We start from the raw sequence: 25,519 nt of genomic DNA, 5'->3' as shown, positions 1-25,519 counted from the left end.
GCGGACCATGTTGTCCGTATCCTCCATGCCCAAGACCCAAAAGACCAGCTTGGGCCGCGGCAATGACAGCACCTATCACAAGCACCTGTAAACCACAGTAAGTTAGTTACAATAGTAAATCACTTCTAGATTAAATTTGTCTTTAAAGTTTAACCTACTCGAGAGAACATTTTTTGAGTTGGATGTGAAACTGTGACTGACATACCTATGATGATAAATCGTCGGTTTTATAAGAATCTTCATCTCAGGTCCGGTGGGGCGTCGAGAGCGATCTCAGATTGACGATGTTACAGCAAGGTCGCTTTGCTTTGTTTTCACCGTTCTCTCATTATGCATTATCAGTGAAATGATTGTTACCGATAAGATCATGCGAACCGCCTTGCTGTACCATGTTGATGTGTCAAATTGGGCTATGATAAGGTGTCATTGTTTTTCGTTTGTGAGGTAAGAATGAGGAACAGATAGTATGAGTGTATATTAATTATCTGTCGGTGCGAATAGGTATTATATTTGTCTCATACCTGAAATAATATAAGCGCATAGTTAAAATTTTATTGCAACAAAAGCAATGCTATTGTTAGCTAGACGGATATTTATTAGAGGAAATAACTCAATTTGGTATGTTGTATATAGCGAGGTGAGTGGAGTCCTAGAATTGATACTTCGATAATTCGATTTAAATAAACTATTCTACGAATCATTTCACGTAAATATGTTTGTGTTCGACAGGGAATGATGGGTGAGAAACATTTTTGCATTTAATAGATTAAATTTATTTATTTCGCAATACTACTATTTTAATCCTATTTTTAATTAATTAAATTATTAATTATAATAAATAAAAAAATATTTACAAAAAGGTTGAAACATTTACAAAGGGAAAAAACAATAAAAATTATTCAATACATTTGACACGGTAATTACTACCTGTCTGTTATGTGTGATGGGTATATACGTAAAGGTGTGTTTATGTGGGGTATGCTCATGATGCAGGTGATTTTGCGCTATAGATATTCCTAATACTCATTTTATACCTATTCCGCGATTTTAACTTATATTTTGTTTTTTATTAACGGTATTTAAGTAAAAAGTATATCTGAGTAAATATTAATATTAGTATCACCATAAGAAAACACTTTCTGTTTTTTTTTTAATTAGGTTAAAACATTCAAAATTAACATTAGAGTGTAATTAGATTTCTAGTTTCGAGTGACCTCCTCATATTTACAATTATTATCGTGTATATGTTCCACTCGATAAAATTTTTGAAGATTTTCTTAATGATACATCGTACACTGTAATAGATAATTTAAACAGTTTCATCACACGCTTTTTGCTAACGGATTTGCTCTTTGATGTTCCTTAAGAAATTTATAATTTACACTTGTAAGACAAAATTACTGTTACTACAGCGATGTCGCACAGTTTTTGTAGTGTCCTACGTAAATGTATCTTCTTAATTGAAACGCAACATACCTCTTGCTTAGGTGCAGCTGAACCTCGTGTGAATGATAACAGACCTAGTTACTGATCATATTTTTGACCTGCATGTTAATTTCGTTATTATGTTTGTCATTTTAATCTGTAGTAAATTATGTTTCTCTGTTTAAAACTAAATAAATATATCATAATAATATAAAATTTTAAAATATTCTCTGCCTCCGGATTAAGCACATACTCGTCCTGAATTCGATTTCTGGGAGAACAAAGACATAACGTAGAAATTCATGCAAAATGAGTTCAATGAGTATACCGAGTTTGTTGTTTGTTGAGTTTTGTTTAGATCTATTGGCTATTAAAATTATAAATGTAATCGTTATAAACTTTTTAAATAATAAAAAAAACTAAACGTTCTCGTGCTAAGCTAATCGTAGCAATTAAATAATTTTTATGTAAATAAAATAGGTCTATGTAAGGCAAAAGGATTTCGTTCATTAATTCGCACTACAAGGTAAGGAGAAAACATTCGCGCCTAATTCGCTAGTTTAGCATTGTTGAAACGAAACAAAAAATAAAATATTAGGTCCTTACATATGAAATTGGCGTTTTGTATGGGAGGAACAAAAAGTCGAATATTTTTAAATACAATATATTTAATTATTCAAAGTATGAACCATTGTTTTCTATGCACTTTTGCCATTTCATAGGTAGTTCATTAATCCCTTTACTAAAAAAACCAAGTCAGACGGGAATCAATAAAATCTGTGAAGGCGATTTGGACTGCCCCATCAGAGTTAAATTTTTTCCTTTGCAAGAAGTTGTCCAAATTTCGAAAAAAATGGTAATCTGTTGGAGCAAGGTCCGGGGAGTACGGAGGATGTCTTAGACATTCCAATTGAAGCTCTTCTAATTTAGTAGCCGTCTGTTGTGCAGTGTGTGGTCTAGCGTTGTCGTCAAGTAGCAGTGGCGTGGAGCGATTGACCAGCCTAGGTTGTTTAGCCGCTAGCTTTTTCATCATGGTTTGCAATTGCTGACAATAGACATCAGCCGTAATAGTCTGGCTAGATTAGAACAATACCGGCACTAGTCCACCAAACGCTTACAAGTAACTTTTTTGGGGTTAATTTTCGCTTGATTTGGCAGGATTTGGCTGGCTGGCCAGGATCCAACCATTGCGCTGAGCGCTTCCGATTATCGTAAAGAATCCATTTTTCATCACAGGTAATGATTCGGTTTAAAATACCTTCATTATTGTGCCGGTTCAGTAATGTAGCGCAGCAGTCGACGCGCGTTTGCCGGTTTGTTTCAGTCAATTCGTGAGGTACCCACTTTTCAAGCTTTTTAATCTTCCCAATTTGCTTCAAGTGAATTAAAACAGTTTTATCACTAACACCGCAGCCTGCAGCTAACTCGGACGTGGTTTGCGATGGATCCGCTTCCACAATAGCCTTCAATACTTCATTATCAACTTGGGTCTCAGGCCATCCACGGGGCTTGTTCTGCAGGTCGAAATTTCCAGAACGAAAACGTTGGAACCAAAAACGAACTGTGTTTTCTTTTGCAACATGACCGCCATACACATCATTCACCCTTCGAGTCGTTTCCGCAGCACTAGTGCCACGGCGGAACTCGTATTCGTAAATAATGCGATATTTTAAGTTTTCCATTTTGTAAAATGAGTGACGCAAACAGAAAAAAACAAATGAATGACGGTCATCGAAGCACAAATACACGAGTAAATAGCTGTACAAATTGAATTTGAAATTCCTAACCAAAGAGGAGGTATTTGAGGTCAAAGTGGCCAGTACGACAAAACGCCAATTTCATATGTAAGGACCTAATAGAAGTAAAAATGTAGGAAGATCTTATATTCTACAACGTTACCTAGTTTAGTTACAAAGTTTTGTGTAAAATAAATAAAAAACTGGAATTAACTGGAGTATCGTTTTTCCTTAACTGACCGTTTTTTAAAGCAGTTTTTGGCGTGCACCAACGCTATGTGGAACCAGCTGCCCACTGAAATATTTCCGAACCAATTCGACTTAAGGTCCTTCAAGAAAAGAGCGTACCAATTGTTTAAAGTCCGGCGTGGCGAGACTTCTTGCAATGAATGTGGCGATTGGTAATATATAAAACATCATATAAAAACTCCTTTCCAACTCGCCTGCTCAACCAGTTTCATGTATAAAAATTACAAAAAATCATTCATTTGATGTGGTCATGATTTTTTATGCAAGATATGTGTTGTAGGCTCAAAACTAGTGAAGCGTTTTTAAAAGTTCTTTCATCAAAATAAAGTATATTTATCAGCGAGTAACATAATTTAAGACCAATCAGAGCTGAGCATGAATGAAAATTTTATAGTCGGGAAAAATCATATCCTTTTAAAATTAAGGAAGGCTTCATTATAATATCAAAACTGCAGTGACTGACAAACTCTCTGTGACTGATAAAATGTATTTAATGTTTGATAAAAAAGATATTGTTTATTTGAGATTATCGATCTTTTACATAAAATAATTAAACAAAACATTGAATAAAATGTACATTTTTCAGAAAATAATGCCGTATCACAGCTCATGTCATTTATCTTAACTTTATTGTATTCATAATAAATGTTTGATGGCATGGGCATGTTTGATAAAAGAGATACATTAGTTTAAATATAATTTATTTCACAGTCATTTTGTAGGAACTTTGGGGATAGCTTAGTAGTGGTGGTGGTAGGCGTGCTGGGGGTGAACTGAGGGCGCGGAGTTGTGTACTACTGCGTTGAATCTGAAGAATAAAAAGAAATAAATTAATAAACCTTTATATTACTTTTATTTAAGACATTAGTGTTGGTTAGATAGAAAAGATATATACAACGAAATCTGTTTTAATGTTTTGAACACTCTAAATTTAACCACAAATAATTTCTTACCCGTTGTGGTCATCAGCAGTGTAGTGGACCTGTCTGACGGAGCCATCGGGCTGCACCAAGGAGTAGGAGCCGTGGACTGCGTCACCGTCGCGGCTCTCGTGCTGGGACTTGTGGTCTCCGGTGTGGGGGTCAGCCACGGAATAGGAGAAGTCGTATTTTGGGTGCGCCTATAAAAAAATACTTTAATTAAGTTTTTGATGACTTATTTTAAGTAAAACATGTTTGAAATCAAAGTACATAAAGAGATATATATGGAATCGTAAAATTTTGTATGTATAACGTTTATTATCATAGTAAATGCTTACATAGGTGTCGTGTCCATCGTAGTGAGAAGATCCATAATGTCCTCCGTAGGCTAAAGGAGCGTAGGCAGCTGATCCATAGCCAGTGTCGTGTCGGACAATGCTCTGAGATGACACAGCCTGGCCGTGTAGACCAGCTTTGGCAGCGGCCAAGAAAGCGCCGAATGCGATAACCTAGAAAAGAATAACTTTATTATTAAGAAAATACATTAAATTTTTAATTAATAAGACGTTTGTTAAGTTATTTTAATTCTGACTTTAAGTTTCTCATAACTTGATAGTATTCTAAGAAAAACGTACTTTGCTGAACATTTTGTGGAATTAGAATTTAACGTTGCACGTTAAGTTGTGAATTAAGTGTGATACGAATTAAACTCGATCTCTTTTTATATAAAATGAAAATGGGTGGGGTGTCAAGGATACTAGTAACGGATAACGGCCGTTTTTAATTATATTGCTTGTTATAACGCAATGTGCCTTATCACGAAAGCTTACTATACATTGCTCTACGTAATAGCGTAATATAAATAATCGAGGATGTAAATAATATATTGAGTTTGATTATGAAATGTTTTGTTTCCATTTATCTAAATATCTGTCAGTACAAATATGAAATAGCGATTTCGAAAATTTGTAGTTTCCAAAGCAAAAATCCTGTCTTGAAACGTCACATTTAACATATCATCGATCATTGTCTTTTCGTTTTCTCAGAAATAAACCCTCAATAGGTATAAACATTTTTAGAGAAACTTTTTAAAACTTTTCCGCTATAAGAAACTTTTTTTAATTTAATTTTATTATGATTATTTTTTATTATTATTATTGATTTCTTAAGATGTATGTGGTATGATGTAATGTGGAACATGGTGTAATGGTTGCAGCAGTGGCGGAGAGTTTATTGCCAAATCTTCTCTTCCGTTCTACGCCCTTGATTTGAGAACTGGCAGTAAACGTAAAATTAGAAGCATTTAATGAATATTTCTTTTTTGACGTTCATAAGTGTACATGGTAAACCTGTATAAATAAATGATTTTTGACTTTTGACTGTCAAATTTATTCATTAAAGACCTGCCTTCAGCTTCTATAGAATGTCGTATCTATATACGGTCTTGCAATTTGAATATATTATCTCGTTTCTTACGTTGTTGTTCGGCCACAAGGGCGTGTAATTATTACAAATACGCCTTAATTACGTTAATTATAATTGAATTTTGATGATTCAAAGAGATTGTATAGAGATTGCTAGAATTTAGTTCTGTTATGAGCTCGTTAACTCATAGATTCCACAGTAGCGGTGAGGTGATAGAACACCACCTAGTGGGCAATCTCTACTGACGATACCTCGTGCAGTGGTTTACAGTTTTTTGAACATATTGTTGATCCATCCTGTAAGAGTTGATGCTACTCCACATGTCACTAGTTCTCTCGTTATTTTCATGAAATTTGTTTGGTCAGAAGCGCCTTCAACATCAATAAATGCTCCAAGGGTTGACTGCTTTAATTTCACAGAGTTGCCAATGCGAGATAGAACCTTGTGGAATGATGATTCTGTTGATTTTCCTGAGCTGTGTTGATTTGGATTAAGAATCTAGATAAGGATACTCTGCTTCGTATCTCCAGGTCTTCCAGCCTCGCTAGCGTTTTTAGAAAGAATGAAGTGAGGCTGATGGGTCTGACGGATTTTTCTTGGGTATAGTCCTCTCAACCTGGTTTTGAGATGAATATGAATTTGACTTCCCTCTATTTCAGAGCTATATGGCGAAGAGCTATACAGGCTCGAAAAACTGAGACAAGATAGTGTGAGATGAACTGAGATTAGATTCCCACTGCATGTTAGTAGACCTGGGAGAATGCCAGCCGCTTTAAATGGTAGAAAGGAGTTGATAGCAGCTACATGCTAGTCTGAGCTGACGGTGGCTCTTTTCGAATATGGTTGCCATGACTGCTTGTTAGCAATTATACAACCTTCAACGTGAGTTTCCGGTAGTAGTTCACATGTTTCTACATCGGTTGTTGTAAATGAGTTATCAGGTTTTTTAAGACAGCCGATTGATTGATAGGGCTCTCTCTTGCTTCGTAATACGAAGAAGTATTTTGAGACGTTTCCTTGCGACTGTGTTCTTATTCCTGTCGGTGGGTAATAGGGTATTCCTAGCTCTATTAAAAAGTTCACTGACCTTACGACGTTGTCTCTCCATTTCGGGACACCACCAGTTATGTTTGCCCCCCTATATTGGTATGGTGAGGGGAAATGACTGCTCACAGCTTGTTAGAGTTAGAGTAGGTACATTAGGTTATTTAGATATTTGTGTATATGGTTTAAATCAATGGTGGTCAAGTGGCAAAATTTAGCTGAGTCGGTTCTGAAATATTCTTCTTGGTTGCGGTTTAGGTAGCTTTGATTGCAAAGCGGATAAACGTATGATCCGAGTACGATAATTCGCTAGACACGTGCCAGTCCTGTATGTGAACGGATAGACTCGCTGTTACCATCGTAAGATCTGTTATAGTTTGTGAACGTGTATTAATAAATATTGATTCTGAACCGCTGCTAAGATAAGATTATTGCTAAGTATAAAATTAAGCATATCCTTACCTCGAGAGTTGGTATTGGCATTGCCCCATAGCGTATGATGTGCATTGGAGTCTGCCGCGATGATGAACTCCAGTTAATCCATCTCGTAGAAGTCAACCAGAGGGCTGAGTTCCGAAGTGGACATGGCCTCGTCGCCCGTTAAGTAGGCGGAAGCCAGGTAGATGCGTGTCGATCTGGGTGCGTGTTCCTGGGTAACCTAACAACCGTAAGGTCCCTTGAATATAGTTAGTTTATTAGTAGTGTCCGTACATGTTTAGGTTGTAGTATGCAGTTTCTTGGGTTACTTACGGAGGTGTCCAGTAGAAGTTTACCGCCATTGTTATATCATGCCATTCCCGATCCACGGCTCCTGGATCGCGGCGATAATGTTGGGGTGCTCCAGCAGTCTGCGCAAGGAAGCCGACGCTGTTTCGCTGTGCTGGAGGTTGGCTTGGATAAGGTCAGTCCAGAGAGGGGGAAGAGCGCAGACAGCTGTCGCTGAATTTTTTCCCCCGGTCTCCTGAAGGAAGTCCTCATCCGAAGTTATTTGTCACCTGTGAAGGTGGTTGTTGAACCGCCTCAATCGGGGCGTGGGTATCAGCGACTCGGCTGGCCACAGCATCCCTTGTCAAAGACGTGGGAGGCATTGGCCGCCGATGTATTGGCGGTGGTTAGAGGTGGTGTGACAGGGGGCCTATGATGACTTCTCTCTATCGAGAAGTCGGATATAGATATTCCCCATCAGGTAGTATATGCGCCTATCTTGGGCGTTGATCTTTGAGATCTCAGACTCCGGCACACGAAAGAAGAGTGAGACTCCTGTCCGGTCCTGTGTTCTTCGTTCGTGCGTCAGGATCCATGATCTAATGTTAAGGTGACGTTTCGGCCTCGTTATTAGCTTCCTTAAAGTATCCGTGTTACCAGTAAATTCTGGTAAATGGAGTAGGCAAGGAACCTTTTTCGGAATTGCCGATTGAGGCCGAACTACCAAGTTGGTGTCAGGTATAGGAGAGGTAATGACATCACATGTTCTAGTCAACCAGCTCAACGTGAAAGCGTCCTCACACCAGATTTTGAGAACACCATCCGAAAAGTGAGCATTATGCCGAAACCTGATGTCATTAGGTTCTGCAGTCAGGGAAGCGTCAAGATCCGCCATGAGCTCATTGTGAAGCTTGCCCTGGATCTGTTGGCGGATGTTTTCCGCCTGTTCTTGAGTCATATCTATGAAGGGCTCAGTCATAACAGCAACACAAAGGTCGTTAGCTTTATATGATGCTGCTACTTCCACATAACTGGCCGAGGTTCCTCTCACCGGTCGAGGTCTGTTAAGTTTAGCCCTTTTACTTTCCCCGGCTGGTGTTTCGGAGTCCTCCGGCCGTTCACGTTTTTGGCCCTTTGTTTGCTGGTTAGTTGTTAGTTTTTTGGGTTGGGTACTGACACTAGGTCTAGTGCTGAGCGTAGAGCCATCGGGCTTAAGCACAGCATTAGACCTTGTCGGCGTCGGTGGTCGCCGGTTTGGCGCATCGCTAATCGTTTCCCTCTCGTTTTGAGTCTTAGACGCTGCCTGAATAGGCGCATCCGTGTGAGAGACAGGGGCATCAGAGTATTGTGCCACTGGTGACTTGCACCGCAGCATGTCCTGAGACGCAGCCCTGGGTTTGTTTGTTAATGGCGCATGCGTAGACGCAGCCTTATGTTGTTTTATGTTTTTATTTATAGTCTCTTTATCCATGAGGTAAACTGGAAATAATTCACCGTCGGAGCTCTCCACCCGCCACGGAGCCCTCAAGTCGGGTACGTCCCTTGTTTAGCAAGCGACGTCAGAGCTACTCTTTCAGTATAGAGCAAGCGTGTGGACAGGCAGACGCGTCCGCACGCAGCAAAGGAGAACAGAGCTGTTCGCATTACGAGACGATGACGCAAACTCAATCCCGAGTCCCGTGCCACGCCGACGGCCCCCCATCCACACCCCGACTCTCGCTAGGTAGCCCGCTTATGGGATACCACAGCCGGTTGACCATGGGCAGCTAATCCACGGCCTCCCGTGTGAGGGGAAATCCGGACCAAAGAGGTGTGTTGTGTGCAGCGCGCAACTGTAACCGGCGCACTACGCCACTCAACCTCCAGGACTCTTTCATCCCCCGGTACGGGTCCCCGCGCACGGCACAAACACGCGGGAGGTCATTTACTGTCCACCGTCCTTTTATTTTGGATGATGAACTCGCAAGGACATGACCTCTACATCCCTGCAATAGTTCGCTTGGTGGTTTTAGTTGCGTCTAATACTTAAGGTATTAGACCAAGAACAGGGTCGGCAAACCTCGTGAAGGCTAGTCCACCAAACTTGCCTTGGGGATCTCAACGACTTGCGCTACTCCCAAGGCCACGCCTCCCTACCCATCAGAAGAATGTGGTAGGGTAGGCCTGCGCCTATGCTACCATGCAATGCAAGCATGTCGTGCTGGGAACCGTAGAAGCATAGGCTCAGGCCCCCCCCTTATGCAAGCATTGTCCCTCCAACAATGTTACGATTAATGTTTTAAATTTAATCACTATGCAAAATGTAATAGCAAACAGCGCTGCTCCTTTTGTTCTAGCGTACGTGAACACAAAACATGAACATAAAGATTGCAGTAAATCAATGGAGATTTGCTGCATACAGTGCATATCTAAGTTGTGTGCCATAAAAATGAAAATATAGAAAAAAAATATATGCAAGCGTTTCCATTACAAAAATGCTGAGCCAGGGCCAAATACAACCACAGCACACACGCATTACACAATTAAACCGTTTTCTTAAAAAAAAATGTTATCTCTCTATTATTATTAGTTTTTATTATTTTATTTTTTGATTATTGTTATTTTATGTGTTTCTCTGTGTGTGTTTTGTTAGTAATAAATGTTATGTCTATGTCTAAAAACTAACTTCCCTCATCTTCCACCATACTACAACCTTGTAAATAAAAAAAGTTATGTACCCAAATATGTAGATTAGTATAGTATAGTATTAGTTTAGTAGATAGGTTAGTATTAAGCCTATCTTACAGGCTCAGTGGTGTACTTATGGCCCTGTTTAAATAGGTAGTAAGAATGATAATGAACCTATTACTACAACATTCATTAAAGACTAGTCATTCAAAATCTCTCCCCATAATGGACACACAGTCATATAGAACATGCTCTCTATGTATTGTGCTATGCAATATTTAAGGTACAAATCATAAAATAACATCTTACAAAAGTCCTTAAATATGTAAAAGATAAGATAAAAGTTATGGCTATTAGTTACTATATAAGACATGGTTAAAAGGCCACAAATCTTTTGAAAATTGACAGACACATGAGGTATTGTGTAGAAATAATTAAACCATATACAAAACATAATATCATTTTTACTATTATTTATGAAGATATACAAACAATCACCTCAACAGTAAATAGTTCCACATCACCTAAACTAATATGTTCCTATCGTCCAACCTCATCATTTTCATGTCTTTAAAAGATATTTTAAAATATGGTGAAGTCTTGTCATTCTGCATGTTCAATATCGATGCAGCAGAGGGTGAAGCTGTGTTGATAGCTCCATTTCCCTCATAAGTGACCTGAAAACTGCAAAAACAATACACACAGGTGCAAGGTGCATTTGTCAGTGAGAATCTAGGCACTTTAGTGACAGTACGGAGTAACACTGGTATACATGGACAATTATGTAGATTTATGTACTTTTTAATAATAGAATATCATTACAATATCTTGTATGGACTTGGAACTGGATATCTTGTAAAGTTTGAAGCAGTTCATGTGTAAATATACTTTAATTTGCAGATGATTTAATGTTGTATAGTTTAGATGTGAATTTACTGATAAAATTATGTGGGAAGAGGCAAATAGCAGCAGACAAAACTGCTTAAAAAAACATGTGGATAAGCTTTTGGAAAGAGGATTAAAAATGTCATATTGCATTATATACATATATCAACCATATTTTCATCAAATGTCAAAACCAAATATAATTTTTTCATATATTGGCAAGTAAAATAATGTAAGTCATACCTACCGCCGCCAGCTACGTAACTTAATTAAAAAGAAATCTGTGTATTATATTAATATGTTAAAACTATCGTGAGTATGATTTAAATAAACAAGTAAAAAACATTTGAATTACAAGGGAAACTACACACATGTAAAAATAAGTGAAAGAATTTGACCGAAAATAACACTTGGTTTAAAGCACTCGTTACCAGGTCATCTAAACTACAACTAATAAAAAAATATGAAAAGCCATCGCATTTTAATGTACAAAACTTAAGAAACCATGTAGCCAACTTTTGAACCACGAAAAGGTCGAAGTTTTTCCAAACGGTAGCAAATAGGTACCCTCTCTTCTCGTTCGAACTTACTGCGTCAGCTACTTGAGGTGGAATCACCACCTCAAGTAGGGGGCAGTATGATTTTTCATTATGGTTTTTTTTTTACTTTAGGCGAATACCTGCACTGAATTGTTCGCAGTAACCAGCGCTAAGCTGAAATTTTTTACATTTATGTAATTTCATCAAGTCAGCAATATAGGATTAATTATAAAATTTTGAACTTTGCATCTGCTTTTAAGAGACGCCAATGACTTAGCTAAACTGTAAGAGATCAAATCGGGGTGTTTTAAGAAAAGTTCTTATCGTAATAGGAGAAAAAATCAAAATTATCATAAAAACAGATGATGTATGAATTTTGGTGTTTGTCGCACGATCGTGCTGCAAATTGATTTGTATATTTAAATGGACCCTATACATTATATCTATAAACTTGAAATTTTTTTCCAAAGGTCTATTTTTGCCAGAGTATATGACCGGGAGATATGAAAATTTTTAAGAAAATCTTCCATACATTAGTAGTTTCCCATCTCTCACCTTTATCATAGCAGGAGTCATTCGACTGAGAATTTGAAAGCATTTTAAGCCATCACAAGTTTTGTAATAACAGAATACGATCCTCCGTAGGAAATATGGTTCATTTTCCAAAGTCCCCCCGCGTGACAGTGCCGTCATGTTGAGTAAATTAATTTCTTAATAACTATTATATACAATTGTTTAACCACGTTGTGCTTCCAAAAAGATTATGTACCAAAAAGAACGATTCCGTGGCCGTCGATACACAATTTTACACTAAAAGGTATATAGAATAGGTCCTGAGTACATACCTCGTTACGATGTACTTACCAAGAAGAAAGGTACACAATTTTCTGTCGTAATTATATAAAGAAATTGTATTAAAACGCATAAAAAACCCACTATAAAATTATAAATTGAGGACGTTAATTATTAACAAAAAGAAACATTTTCGATCACCCTCATCAAAATTGTTAAAACTTAAATTATGTATTACGAAAAATTATAGCATATAAAGTAAAAAATATATATTAGTTAAAATATAATTTATTTCACAGTCATTTTGTAGGAACTTTGGGGATAGCTTAGTAGTGGTGGTGGTAGGCGTGCTGGGGGTGAACTGAGGGCGCGGAGTTGTGTACTACTGCGTTGAATCTGAAAATAATAATTAATAATCAAATATATCTTTATGATAGTTTTATTTTACTTGTTTAGATAGATAAGATGTACACAACGAAATTGTTGTGTGTGTGTCATTAATGAAATGAATGAATCACAAGCAATTAATTTCTTACCCGTTGTGGTCATCAGCAGTGTAGTGGACCTGTCTGACGGAGCCATCAGGCTGCACCAAGGAGTAAGAGCCGTGGACTGCGTCACCGTCGCGGCTCTCGTGCTGGGACTTGTGGTCTCCGGTGTGGGGGTCAGCCACGGAGTAGGAGAAGTCGTAGTTTGGGTGCGCCTATATAAAAAGTTTTTGTTCATTTGTATATTATAATTATTGTGAAATAAAAAATGTTTTCAATCAAAGAACTATAAGCGAGAGCCTATAGAGCCTAAATCGAAACAAAAATTTAAATGCTTACATAGGTGTCGTGTCCATCGTAGTGCGAAGATCCATAATGTCCTCCGTAGGCTAAAGGAGCGTAGGCAGCTGATCCATAGCCAGTGTCGTGTCGGACAATGCTCTGGGATGACACAGCCTGGCCGTGTAGACCAGCTTTGGCAGCGGCTAAGAAAACAGCGAATGCGATAACCTGGAAAAGAATTATTAATAACATTCAATTTTCAATTAATAAGACGTTTGTTAAGTTATTTTAATTCTGACTTTAAGTTTCTCATAACTTGATAGTATTCTAAGAAAAACGTACTTTGCTGAACATTTTGTGGAATTAGAATTTAACGTTGCACGTTAAGTTGTGAATTAAGTGTGATACGAATTAAACTCGATCGCTTTTTATATAAAATGAAAATGGGTGGGGTGTCAAGGATACTAGTAACGGATAACGGCCGTTTTTAATTATATTGCTTGTTATAACGCAATGTGCCTTATCACGAAAGCTTACTATACATTGCTCTACGTAATAGCGTAATATAAATAATCGAGGATGTAAATAATATATTGAGTTTGATTATGAAATGTTTTGTTTCCATTTATCTAAATATCTGTCAGTACAAATATGAAATAGCGATTTCGAAAATTTGTAGTTTCCAAAGCAAAAATCCTGTCTTGAAACGTCACATTTAACATATCATCGATCATTGTCTTTTCGTTTTCTCAGAAATAAACCCTCAATAGGTATAAACATTTTTAGAGAAACTTTTTAAAACTTATTCGCTATAAGAAACGTTTTTAAATTTATTTTATTATGATTATTTTTATTATTATTGATTTCTTAAGATGTCATGTGGAACATGGTGTAATGGTTGCAGCTCCTCACAAACGTTGTGTAAAACAAAAAACTTGGCGATTAAAGAGTGGCGGAGAGTTTATTGCCAACTCTTCTCTTCCGTTCTACGCCCTTGATTTGAGAACTGGTAGTAAACGTAAAGTTAGAGCTTTTTGACGTTCATAAGTATACATAGTACACCTGTGTAAATAAATGATTTTTGACTTTTGACTGTCAAATTTATTCATTAAAGACCTGCCTTCAGCTTCTATAGAATGTCGTATCTATATACGGTCTTGCCATTTGAATATATTATCTCGTTGTTGTTCGGCCACAAGGGCGTGTAATTATTACAAATACGCCTAAATAAATATGAATTTTGATGATGCAAAGTAATGAGCATGGGATTGCCTCTCACTTTCGGCGATTTAAATTTTTTGAAAGGGTTTCCAATCAATTCGAATGTTTGTGTTTCACCTAATTTACGATGTTTTTTGTTTTGCATGTCATCCCCATTGTATAGAGATTGCTAGCATTTAGTTCTGTTATGAGCTTGTTAACTACTAGATTCCACAGTAGCGGTGAAGTGATAGAACACCACCTAGTGGGCAATAATTCGCTAGACACGTGCCAGTCCTGTATGTGAACGGATAGACTCGCTGTTACCATCGTAAGATCTGTTATAGTTTGTGAACGTGTATTAATAAATATTGATTCTGAACCGCTGCTAAGATAAGATTATTGCTAAGTATAAAATTAAGCATATCCTTACCTCGAGAGTTGGTATTGGCATTGCCCCATAGCGTATGATGTGCTGTCGGTTAATCCATCTCGTAGAAGTCAACCAGAGGGCTGAGTTCCGAAGTGGACATGGCCTCGTCGCCCGTTAAGTAGGCGGAAGCCAGGTAGATGCGTGTTCCTGGGTAACCTAACAACCGTAAGGTCCCTTGAATATAGTTAGTTTATTAGTAGTGTCCGTACATGTTTAGGTTGTAGTATGCAGTTTCTTGGGTTACTTACGGAGGTGTCCAGTAGAAGTTTACCGCCATTGTTATACCATACCATTCCCGATCCACGGCTCCTGGATCGCGGCGATAATGTTGGGGTGTTCCAGCAGTCTGCGCAAGGAAGCCGACGCTGTTTCGCTGTGCTGGAGGTTGGCTTGGATAAGGTCAGTCCAGAGAGGGGGAAGAGCGCAGACAGCTGTCACTGAATTTTTTCCCCCGGTCTCCTGAAGGAAGTCCTCATCCGAAGTTATTTGTCACCTGTGAAGGTGGTTGTTGAACCGCCTCAATCGGGGCGTGGGTATCAGCGACTCGGCTGGCCACAGCATCCCTTGTCAAAGACGTGGGAGGCATTGGCCACCGATGTATTGGCGGTGGTTAGAGGTGGTGTGACAGGGGGCCTATGATGACTTCTCTCTATCGAGAAGTCGGATATAGATATTCCCCATCAGGTAGTATATGCGCATATCTTGGGCCTTGATCTTTGAGATCTCAGACTCCGGCACACGAAAGAAGAGTGAGACTCCTGTCCGGTCCTGTGTTCTTCGTTCGTGCGTCAGGATCCATGATCTAATGTTAAGGTGACGGTTATGCCTCGTTATTAGCTTCCTTAAAGTATCCGTGTTACCAGTAAATTCTGGTACATGGAGTAGGCAAGGAACCTTTTTCGGAATTGCCGATTGAGGCCGAACTACCAAGTTGGTGTCAGGTATAGGAGAGGTAATGACATCACATGTTCTAGTCAACCAGCTCAACGTGAAAGAATCCTCACCCCAGATTTTGAGAACACCATCCGAAAAGTGAGCATTATGCCGAAACCTGATGTCATTAGGTTCTGCAGTCAGGGAAGCGTCAAGATCCGCCATGAGCTCATTGTGAAGCTTGCCCTGGATCTGTTGGCGGATGTTTTCCGCCTGTTCTTGAGTCATATCTATGAAGGGCTCAGTCATAACAGCAACACAAAGGTCGTTAGCTTTATATGATGCTGCTACTTCCACATAACTGGCCAAGGTTCCTCTCACCGGTCGAGGTCTGTTAAGTTTAGCCCTTTTACTTTCCCCGGTTGGTGTTACGGAGTCCTCCGGCCGTTCACGTTTCTGGCCCTTTGTTTGCTGGTTAGTTGTTAGTTTTTTGGGTTGGGTACTGACACTAGGTCTAGTGCTGAGCGTAGAGCCACCGGGCTTAAGCACGGTATTAGACCTTGTCGGCGTCGGTGGTCGCCGGTTTGGCGCATCGCTAGTCGTTTCCCTCTCGTTTTGAGTCTTAAACGCTGCCTGAATAATCGCATCCGTGTAAGAGACAGGGGCATCAGTGTATCGTGCCACTGGTGACTTGCACCGCAGCATGTCCTGAGACGCAGCCCTGGGTTTGTTTGTTAATGGCGCATGCGTAGACGCAGCCTTATGTTGTTTTATGTTTTTGTTTATAGTCTCTTTATCCATGAGGTAAACTGGAAATAATTCACCGTCGGAGCTCTCCACCCGCCACGGAGCCCTCAAGTCGGGGACATCCCTTGTTTAGCAAGCAAGCAAGATACCACAGCCGGTTGACCATGGGCAGCTAATCCACGGCCTCCCGTGTGAGGGGAAATCCGGACCAAAGAGGTGTGTTGTGTGCAGCGCGCAACTGTAACCGGCGCACTACGCCACTCAACCTCCAGGACTCTTTCATCCCCCGGTACGGGTCCCCGCGCACGGCACAAACACGCGGGAGGTCATTTACTGTCCACCGTCCTTTTATTTTGCATGATGAACTCGCAAGGACATGACCTCTACATCCCTGCAATAGTTCGCTTGGTGGTTTTAGTTGCGTCTAATACTTAAGGTATTAGACCAAGAACAGGGTCGGCAAACCTCGTGAAGGCTAGTCCACCAAACTTGCCTTGGGGATCTCAACGACTTGCGCTACTCCCAAGGCCACGCCTCCCTACCCATCAGAAGAATGTGGTAGGGTAGGCCTGCGCCTATGCTACCATGTCGTCCTGGGAACCGTAGAAGCATAGGCTCAGGCCCCCCCCTTATGCAAGCATTGTCCCTCCAACAATGTTACGATTAATGTTTTAAATTTAATCACTATGCAAAATGTAATAGCAAACAGCGCTGCTCCTTTTGTTCTAGCGTACGTGAACACAAAACATGAACATAAAGATTGCAGTAAATCAATGGAGATTTGCTGCATACAGTGCATATCTAAGTTGTGTGGCATAAAAATGAAAATATAGAAAAGAAAAATATATGCAAGCGTTTCCATTACAAAAATGCTGAGCCAGGGCCACCAACAATACAACCACAGCACACACGCATTACACAGTTAAACCGTTTTCTTAAAAAAAAATTGTTATCTCTCTATTATTATTAGTTTTTATTATTTTATTTTTTGATTATTGTTATTTTATGTGTTTCTCTGTGTGTGTTTTGTTAGTAATAAATGTTATGTCTATGTCTAAAAACTAACTTCCCTCATCTTCCACCATACTACAACCTTGTAAATAAAAAAAAGTTATGTACCCAAACATGTAAATGAATAGATTAGTATTAAGCCTATCTTACAGGCTCAGTGGTGTACTTATGGCCCTGTTTAAATAGGTAGTAAGAATGATAATGAACCTATTACTACAACATTCATTAAAGACTAGTCATTCAAAATCTCTCACCATAATGGACACACAGTCATATAGAACATGCTCTCTATGTATTGTGCTATGCAATATTTAAGGTACAAATCATAAAATAACATCTTACAAAACTCTTAAAATATGAAAAAGATAAGATAAAAGTTATGGCTATTAGTTACTATATAAGACATGGTTAAAAGGCCACAAATCTTTTGAAAATTGACAGACACATGAGGTATTGTGTAGAAATAATTAAACCATATATAAAAAATAATATCATTAGTACTATTTTTTATGAAGATATACAAACAATCACCTCAACAGTAATTAGTTCCACATCACCTAAACTAATATGTTCCTATCGTCCAACCTCATCATCATCATATCTTTAAAAGATATTTTAAAATATGGTGAAGTCTTGTCATTCTGCATGTTCAATATCGATGCAGCAGAGGGTGAAGCTGTGTTAATAGCTCCATTTCCCTCATAAGTGACCTGAAAACTGCAAAAACAATACACACAGGTGCAAGGTGCATTTGTCAGTGAGAATCTAGGCACTTTAGTGACAGTACGGAGTAACACTGGTGTACATGGACAATTATGTAGATTTATGTACTTTTTAATAATAGAATATCATTACAATATCTTGTATGGACTTAGAACTGGATATCTTGTAAAGTTTGAAGCAGTTCATGTGTAAATATACTTTAATTTGCAGATGATTTAATGTTGTATAGTTTAGATGTGAATTTACTGATAAAATTATGTGGGAAGAGGCAAATAGCAGCAGACAAAACTGCTTAAAAAAACATGTGGAAAAGCTTTTGGAAAGAGGATTAAAAATGTCATATTGCATTATATACAGATATCAACCTTGTTATCAAATCATGGAGTTTCTTGCCGGTTCTTCTCCATGAGACCCACTTTTTGGAACCGTGCAACTAGACGTTTCATAAGAGCCTGCAAAGGCCTATTTGAAATGAAAACTTTTGATTTGATTTGATTTGAACCATATTCTCATCAAATGTTAAAACCAAATGTAAATTTTTCATATATTGGCAAGTAAAATAATGTAAGTCATACCTACCGCCACCAGCTACGTAACTTAATTAAAAAGAAATCTGTGTATTATATTAATATGTTAAAACTATCGTGAGTATGATTTAAATTTAAAAAGCATTTGAATTACAAGGGAAACTACACACATGTAAAAATAAGTGAAAGAATTTGACCGAAAATAACACTTGGTTTAAAGCACTCGTTACCAGGTCATCTAAACTACAACTAATAAAAAATATGAAAAGCCATCGCATTTTAATGTACAAAACTTAAGAAACCATGTAGCCAACTTTTGAACCACGAAAAGGTCGAACTTTTTCCAAACGGTAGCAAATAGATACCCTCTCTTCTCGTTCGAACTTACTGCGTCAGCTCAGGTGGTGATAGGGGGCGGTATGGTTTTCCATTATTGTTTTTTTTACTTTAGGCGAATACCTGCACTGAATTGTTCGCAGTAACCAGCGCTAAGCTGAAATTTTTTAAATTTATGTAATTTCATCAAGTCAGCAATATAGGATTAATTATAAAATTTTGAACTTTGCATCTGCTTTTAAGAGACGCCAATGACTTAGCTAAACTGTAAGAGATCAAATCGGGGTGTTTTAAGAAAAGTTCTTATCGTAATAGGAGAAAAAATCAAAATTATCATAAAAACAGATGATGTATGAATTTTGGTGTTTGTCGCACGATCGTGCTGCAAATTGATTTGTATATTTAAATGGACCCTATACATTATATCTATGTACTTGAAATTTTTTTCCAAAGGTCTAAATTTGCCAGAGTATATGACCGGGAGATATGAAATTTTTTAAGAAAATCTTCCATACATGCTATGGGACAAATATTGTTCTTCAAGGTTAATCTGTTATTCTTGTTAGTTTCCCATCTTGAGAGCTGTTTGCAGCCCAGCTCACCTTTATCATAGCAGGAGTCATTCGACTGAGAATTTGAAAGCATTTTAAGCCATCTCAAGTTTTGTAATTACAGAATACGATCCTCCGTAGGAAATATGGTTCATTTTCCAAAGTCCCCCCGCGTGACAGTGCCGTCATGTTGAGTAAATTAATTTCTTAATAACTATTTTATACAATTGTTTAACCACGTTGTGCTTCCAAAAAGATTATATACCAAAAAGAACGATTCCGTGGCCGTCGATACACAATTTTACACTAAAAGGTATATAGAATAGGTCCTGAGTACATACCTTGTTACGATGTACTTACCAAGAAGAAAGGTACACAATTTTCTGTCGTAATTATATAAAGAAATTGTATTAAAACGCATAAAAAACCCACTATAAAATTATAAATTGAGGACGTTAATTATTAACAAAAAGAAACATTTTCGATCACCCTCATCAAAATTGTTAAAACTAAAATTATGTATTACGAAAAATTATAGCATATAAAGTAAAAAAGATATATTAGTTAAAATATAATTTATTTCACAGTCATTTTGTAGGAACTTTGGGGATAGCTTAGTAGTGGTGGTGGTAGGCGTGCTGGGGGTGAACTGAGGGCGCGGAGTTGTGTACTACTGCGTTGAATCTGAAAATAATAATTAATAATCAAATATATCTTTATGATAGTTTTATTTTACTTGTTTAGATAGATAAGATGTACACAACGAAATTGTTGTGTGTGTGTCATTAATGAAATGAATGAATCACAAGCAATTAATTTCTTACCCGTTGTGGTCATCAGCAGTGTAGTGGACCTGTCTGACGGAGCCATCAGGCTGCACCAAGGAGTAAGAGCCGTGGACTGCGTCACCGTCGCGGCTCTCGTGCTGGGACTTGTGGTCTCCGGTGTGGGGGTCAGCCACGGAGTAGGAGAAGTCGTAGTTTGGGTGCGCCTATATAAAAAGTTTTTGTTCATTTGTATATTATAATTATTGTGAAATAAAAAATGTTTTCAATCAAAGAACTATAAGCGAGAGCCTATAGAGCCTAAATCGAAACAAAAATTTAAATGCTTACATAGGTGTCGTGTCCATCGTAGTGAGAAGATCCATAATGTCCTCCGTAGGCTAAAGGAGCGTAGGCAGCTGATCCATAGCCAGTGTCGTGACGGACAATGCTCTGAGATGACACAGCCTGGCCGTGTAGACCAGCTTTGGCAGCGGCCAAGAAAGCGCCGAATGCGATAACCTAGAAAAGAATAACTTTATTATTAAGAAAATACATTTAATTTTTAATTAATAAGACGTTTGTTAAGTTATTTTAATTCTGACTTTAAGTTTCTCATAACTTGATAGTATTCTAAGAAAAACGTACTTTGCTGAACATTTTGTGGAATTAGAATTTAACGTTGCACGTTAAGTTGTGAATTAAGTGTGATACGAATTAAACTCGATCTCTTTTTATATAAAATGAAAATGGGTGGGGTGTCAAGGATACTAGTAACGGATAACGGCCGTTTTTAATTATATTGCTTGTTATAACGCAATGTGCTGTCATGAAAACAATCTATGGATCGTTGTACCATTTATATTACTATGCTAATGTAATAAAAAGTAATAGACATGATTAAAAAAATAATAAGGTTTTAAAAAGTATTATGGATGAAACAAGGAATCCATGATGAAAATGAGTAGGTTTTATATGTCTAGTGATATGAAATGAGCACAGATTATCGGATCGACGATCGACGACCGTACTTTCTAAATTATATGTATTTGCCTGTGCAATCTTGCACTGTCTTTTAGTTTAATTTTTGATAAAAATATAATATATGTGTATTATAAAAATTATAATTAACATTTAAAAAACTTTTATTTACGTGTTGAGGTCATGGTAAGTCTTAGGGACCGCTGCGACGCTGCCTAGAAAAGTATTCTTGCGGTTTTTGAAATGACGAATGTTTAATTAATTGTTTTAAAGAATATATAGTAGCAATACTTAATCAGCAATGGTTTCTAAAATCTTATCAGATAGCAAAGTCTGTTGGTTGGTGGTTGGTTTGGTTTTAATTTGGGCACTTCCAGCTTTATCATCAATACAAAATAGATAATAAAATTTAGGATAAAATAAATATTACTTTATAATAAAAAATATAAGCAGAGCAATAGATTTGTGTCAAAAATCTTTATACTCGTTGTGCAGATGATATAAAAAACATAGCGGGCAACAGCTAAATAACATAAATTAGTATAATATAAAAGTAATCTATTGTATATAGCAGACATTTATTATTTATTTATTTTATTGATAAAAGCTTTCCAACGCTGGGCACACCGATACATTCTTAAAATAACCACAATATACTATAATTTTTATTTTGACAAGCACTTATTGGCAAACATGACATACAGATTATTCAAATATTAATCAATACAATTACGAATCAAAAAAATAAAATTTCAAAAAACTGTATAAACTAGACATTAGGGACGCCTTTGTTTGTACTTGTCTGATCCACAACTAAGGTGTTAAATTATTACAAATACAGCTTAATTTTAGACTAAATAGATTTTATTTCGGATATTAAAGTAATCAAGGAGGTAGATAAACATAGTTACGTTGTTTATAAAGAGTATGGCAACAGCCATCCAGCATCCCATGTCGTCGTAGGTGGAAACCTGGGCTGTGCACCAACGGGCTGTTCTATCTGCGCTGTTAACACTCGCTGGCATGGAAATTAACACAATTTTTTAGTTGAAAATATACGACTTTTATAAAAAAAGGCTATTTACGAATATAACTATCGCCATAACTCAGGTCTGGACGTCCTGGGTCTCATTCAAGGAGAAATAAAACTTTGATTGAAGCTATATCTGAGTTTCTTACTTGTTTTAATATATATTTATGAATTGATACACTTTAGATTTTGAGTTATCAGTCAAAATTCTTGTACGAGCAGCTTTATCGTGCGAATTCGGATATTACGCCAATCGAAAAATCAAAGTCAATATTCTCTCACAGTGTTACAATAACAATTATGAAATTTATTTTTTTCTTTATGTTCAAAGATAAATTAGTTTATATATCTTGATATTACTTCATATCCCTTGCGGTTATTTGCATATTTTTATTAACTAAAGAATACATACCACTCGGATTTTTACATTGGTCCAATTACTATATTATCTATGTTACAAAATGTTTCTTAAATGTTAATAATTTCTATTGGAAAAAAGTATATATTTAGACGAGTTTTTATAATAAAGTCAATCGATTTTTTTAATATAATCGGAGGTGGATACTGTGAGTGATGGGAGTTAACCTGAGCTGAGGTTTATCTTATTTTCGTGACTCTTCTGATTCCATTGGCCAATCTGAAAGTCTACGACGGATGGAAGAAAAATATTATCTTCTTGAAGATATTCAGCGGCGGTCTTATCTTCTGTCTTATAAAACGCCTTGTTAAGCAACATAAGGAATACATGTAATACAAATATTACAATACTTGATATACCTAGACTATTTGTTAAGTATCCACTAAATGACGCTTATAATTAAGACGATAAATACTGACTTAAAGACAATGTAGTACCAGCTTATATATTTTGTATTTATCTAACTAAACTGATGTTTTTATCAGGTAAGTAAAACAAATTTTGATGATAAAGTTTTATATTTGAATAAATAAACTTAAGATAGTACCTAATCAGAACTTAGGAATCAGTAATGATGGTAGGCTGGCTGGGCGTGGTAGGAAGGGCCGGAGTATTGGACGACGGCGTTGAAACTGTAACAAAAATTTACAAAGTTGAAGGCAAGACAGTTGTGATAAATACAGATTGACTAAACTATGTTAGTCTTTCGAACAAGTTTTCCATGCGCTACATGACCTATAAAACCTTTCTCATATTGAAGTCATAGCTTTTTAGTAAAAGAAAACTTTGATCTGCAGTTGAACAAATCAATTTCATTTTCGTTCACCTTTGTGCTTATGTATGCAATATCAATGATAAATTTTATCTCAATTCCATTAGATATACCAATGGCGTAACCGAGATTATTTCTTATAGGCAAGCAGGTGATCACCTTCTGCGCCTACACACACCGTCGAGGGTTTCCTCACGATGTTTCCTTCGTATGAGAAAGTGGTTAATGCACACATAGACAGAAAGTACACAGACGCACAGCCGGGGATCGAATCTATGACTCCAGGGATGAGAGTGAGAGTTGCACGCTGAAGCCACTAGGCCAACACCTCAACTTCGTTTACAGTCTATGTAATTTGCTTTACCCGTTGTGGTCATCAGCGGTGTAGTGGACCTCTCTGAGAACGCCATCGGGTTGCACAAGACTGTAGGACCCATGGACTGCATCACCATCGCGGCTCTCGTGCTGGGACTTGTGATCTCCGGTGTGAGGGTCAGCCACGGAGTACGCGAAGTCGTATTTTGGATAGGCCTATTTAAAAAAAATAGCTAATTAAGCAATTGAAAACAATTTTGTAAGCACATTAAGCAGCAACACTAAAAACCTTTAGATTTTTTTATAATCATTTGAAAATCGTTAGTATAAAGTCTTCTTAATAATTATAATTACATGTTCATCGTGTCCTTCGTAGGATCCAGCATAAGCCACAGGGGCAGCATAGGCCAAAGGTGCCGAATAAGCCAAGGGCACGGCATATGCTGGAGCAGCCAGGTGTCCTAAAGCTTCATCATGACGGACAATGCTTTGAGAAGATACAGCTGGCCCATGAGCGTAGTAGCCGGCGTTGGCTACAGCCAGGATGGCTCCAAAAGCTACAATCTACAATACAAATTTTACAAATTAAACTTATGTACCCTTTTTCTTTGGAGGTTACAATTATGTTTAATTAATTTATTTATAATCCTCTATTCAAATAACTAATCTAATTTCAATTAACTTTATCAGTACACCTATGGATTACTAAGTCTCCACATTTTATATGAAACGTAATTGTTCACACTTTGTTTTATTTTTAATAGATGTTGTATTAAAATTATCGTAATAAATAACTCACTTTACTGAACATTACGGTTTTGATTGGAATGCTGGTCAGTGATTGATGTCAACGTCAAATAATCATTGGTTTTTATATTTAACATTCAATAACAATAGGTGGGGTAAGACCTTGCTTTAGTTTTTACAATAGAATATTGAAACCCCATTATTAAAAAGCTATAATGTGTGTCATGGTACAGGCCGATCATTTAAAAGATAATTAGTGTATAAAGGTGGTATAATACAATTTGGTATGCTGTCTACTAAATAGACTAAGTCCGCTAAATTAATTAACTTATTTTTTCTTTAATAATGAATAAAATAAAAAAGCCTTTGTGAGAACGGCTTATAAAATAAGAAGTTAGACTAGATTAAGTTGGTTTACATACAATTATTCGTTTTAAAGAAAAAATACTTTAATATTATGTATTAAAATTTTAGTATCATTCGATTACGGAAAGCGAAGCCGAAGCTCTCAAAAAGCTTACATTTTTCACTGAGGCTCCGCTATTATTTTTGGAATCAAACAATACTTTCTTTAAGACGACAATATTTTTTCAAGTAGTCCTTGAAATTAGCATGTTTATAAACATATTTTTCAGATTTATAATTAGCATGGAAATTAAATCGTTACCAAATTTTCCGAAATTTCCTCGACTCAGACCCATACATAAATTTTACTGATATAAATAAACGTGACTATTGAGGAAACAAAACGCTAATATATACATCTATTTGTTATTTAATTATAACTTAAAAATATGAAATAACTAAACAGCATCATAAATCGTCACGTCAACATACATAAACAACTAGATACAACCAAATAAACACATTACAATAATGTATAATAACTCTCATACTCTCAGAACATTTGTCAAGTATAATCACTTAATTTAAA

At 37.1% G+C, this 25,519-nt stretch overlaps 3 protein-coding genes across 6 annotated transcripts; all 3 read right to left on the bottom strand.

Moving 5' to 3' along the window:
* Positions 1 to 4,104: 4,104 nt before the first annotated feature.
* On the bottom strand, positions 4,105 to 7,451 carry LOC123708160 (cuticle protein 7-like). 2 transcript variants are annotated; one of them, XM_045658699.1, is made up of 4 exons: positions 7,262 to 7,451; positions 4,669 to 4,839; positions 4,364 to 4,530; positions 4,105 to 4,218 (listed from the first exon to the last, which is right to left on the bottom strand). In XM_045658699.1, the coding sequence occupies exons 1-4, from the start codon at positions 7,304 to 7,306 to the stop codon at positions 4,149 to 4,151; spliced, it is 453 nt and encodes a 150-aa protein (XP_045514655.1). In that variant the 5' UTR covers positions 7,307 to 7,451; the 3' UTR covers positions 4,105 to 4,148. The 2 variants fall into 2 exon arrangements, with proteins under 2 accessions (XP_045514655.1, XP_045514656.1); XM_045658700.1 differs by lacking the exon at positions 7,262 to 7,451 and adding an exon at positions 4,966 to 5,005.
* A 5,237-nt stretch (positions 7,452 to 12,688) lies between these two features.
* LOC123708144 (cuticle protein 7-like) lies at positions 12,689 to 16,755 on the bottom strand. Of its 3 annotated transcripts, XM_045658682.1 has the most exons (4): positions 13,500 to 13,519; positions 13,215 to 13,385; positions 12,924 to 13,090; positions 12,689 to 12,783 (listed from the first exon to the last, which is right to left on the bottom strand). In XM_045658682.1, the coding sequence occupies exons 1-4, from the start codon at positions 13,509 to 13,511 to the stop codon at positions 12,714 to 12,716; spliced, it is 420 nt and encodes a 139-aa protein (XP_045514638.1). In that variant the 5' UTR covers positions 13,512 to 13,519; the 3' UTR covers positions 12,689 to 12,713. The 3 variants fall into 3 exon arrangements, 1 of the variants encoding a protein (XP_045514638.1); XR_006753575.1 differs by lacking the exons at positions 12,689 to 12,783; positions 12,924 to 13,090; positions 13,500 to 13,519 and adding exons at positions 14,791 to 14,946; positions 15,039 to 16,755 and having other exon boundaries at positions 13,373 to 13,385; XR_006753574.1 differs by lacking the exons at positions 12,689 to 12,783; positions 12,924 to 13,090; positions 13,500 to 13,519 and adding an exon at positions 14,791 to 16,755 and having other exon boundaries at positions 13,373 to 13,385.
* Positions 16,756 to 20,147: 3,392 nt separating this feature from the next.
* LOC123708429 (cuticle protein 18.6-like) lies at positions 20,148 to 24,649 on the bottom strand. The gene is made up of 8 exons (XM_045659126.1): positions 24,638 to 24,649; positions 24,193 to 24,402; positions 23,888 to 24,054; positions 23,339 to 23,383; positions 20,971 to 20,983; positions 20,674 to 20,844; positions 20,383 to 20,549; positions 20,148 to 20,242 (listed from the first exon to the last, which is right to left on the bottom strand). Exons 1-8 carry the CDS (start codon positions 24,647 to 24,649, stop codon positions 20,173 to 20,175), a joined length of 855 nt encoding a protein of 284 aa, XP_045515082.1. The 3' UTR covers positions 20,148 to 20,172.
* Between the last annotated feature and the right edge of the window lie 870 nt (positions 24,650 to 25,519).

This window comes from Pieris brassicae, chromosome 4, assembly GCF_905147105.1.
Source record: "Pieris brassicae chromosome 4, ilPieBrab1.1, whole genome shotgun sequence".
Taxonomy (NCBI): Eukaryota; Metazoa; Arthropoda; class Insecta; order Lepidoptera; family Pieridae; genus Pieris; species Pieris brassicae.
The sequence above is the reverse complement of the archived record's forward strand: the minus strand, read 5'-3'. Positions and strand labels throughout refer to the sequence as shown.

Excerpts from the sequence above, each read along its gene's own strand:
- LOC123708429 (XM_045659126.1), bottom strand. Across the intron at positions 23,384-23,887 it reads ACCGCTGATGACCACAACGG|TTTCAACGCCGTCGTCCAAT; the intron begins GTAAAGCAAATT and ends TTTTTGTTACAG. Across the intron at positions 20,550-20,673 it reads ACGATGGACACGACACCTAT|GCGCACCCAAACTACGACTT; the intron begins GTAAGCATTTAA and ends CTTTTTATATAG.
- LOC123708160 (XM_045658699.1), bottom strand. The coding sequence starts at position 7,306 with ATGCACATCATACGCTATGGGGCAATGCCAATACCAACTCTCGAG. Across the intron at positions 4,531-4,668 it reads ACGATGGACACGACACCTAT|GCGCACCCAAAATACGACTT; the intron begins GTAAGCATTTAC and ends ATTTTTTTATAG. Across the intron at positions 4,219-4,363 it reads ACTGCTGATGACCACAACGG|ATTCAACGCAGTAGTACACA; the intron begins GTAAGAAATTAT and ends TTTATTCTTCAG.
- LOC123708144 (XM_045658682.1), bottom strand. Across the intron at positions 13,091-13,214 it reads ACGATGGACACGACACCTAT|GCGCACCCAAACTACGACTT; the intron begins GTAAGCATTTAA and ends CTTTTTATATAG. Across the intron at positions 12,784-12,923 it reads ACTGCTGATGACCACAACGG|ATTCAACGCAGTAGTACACA; the intron begins GTAAGAAATTAA and ends TATTATTTTCAG.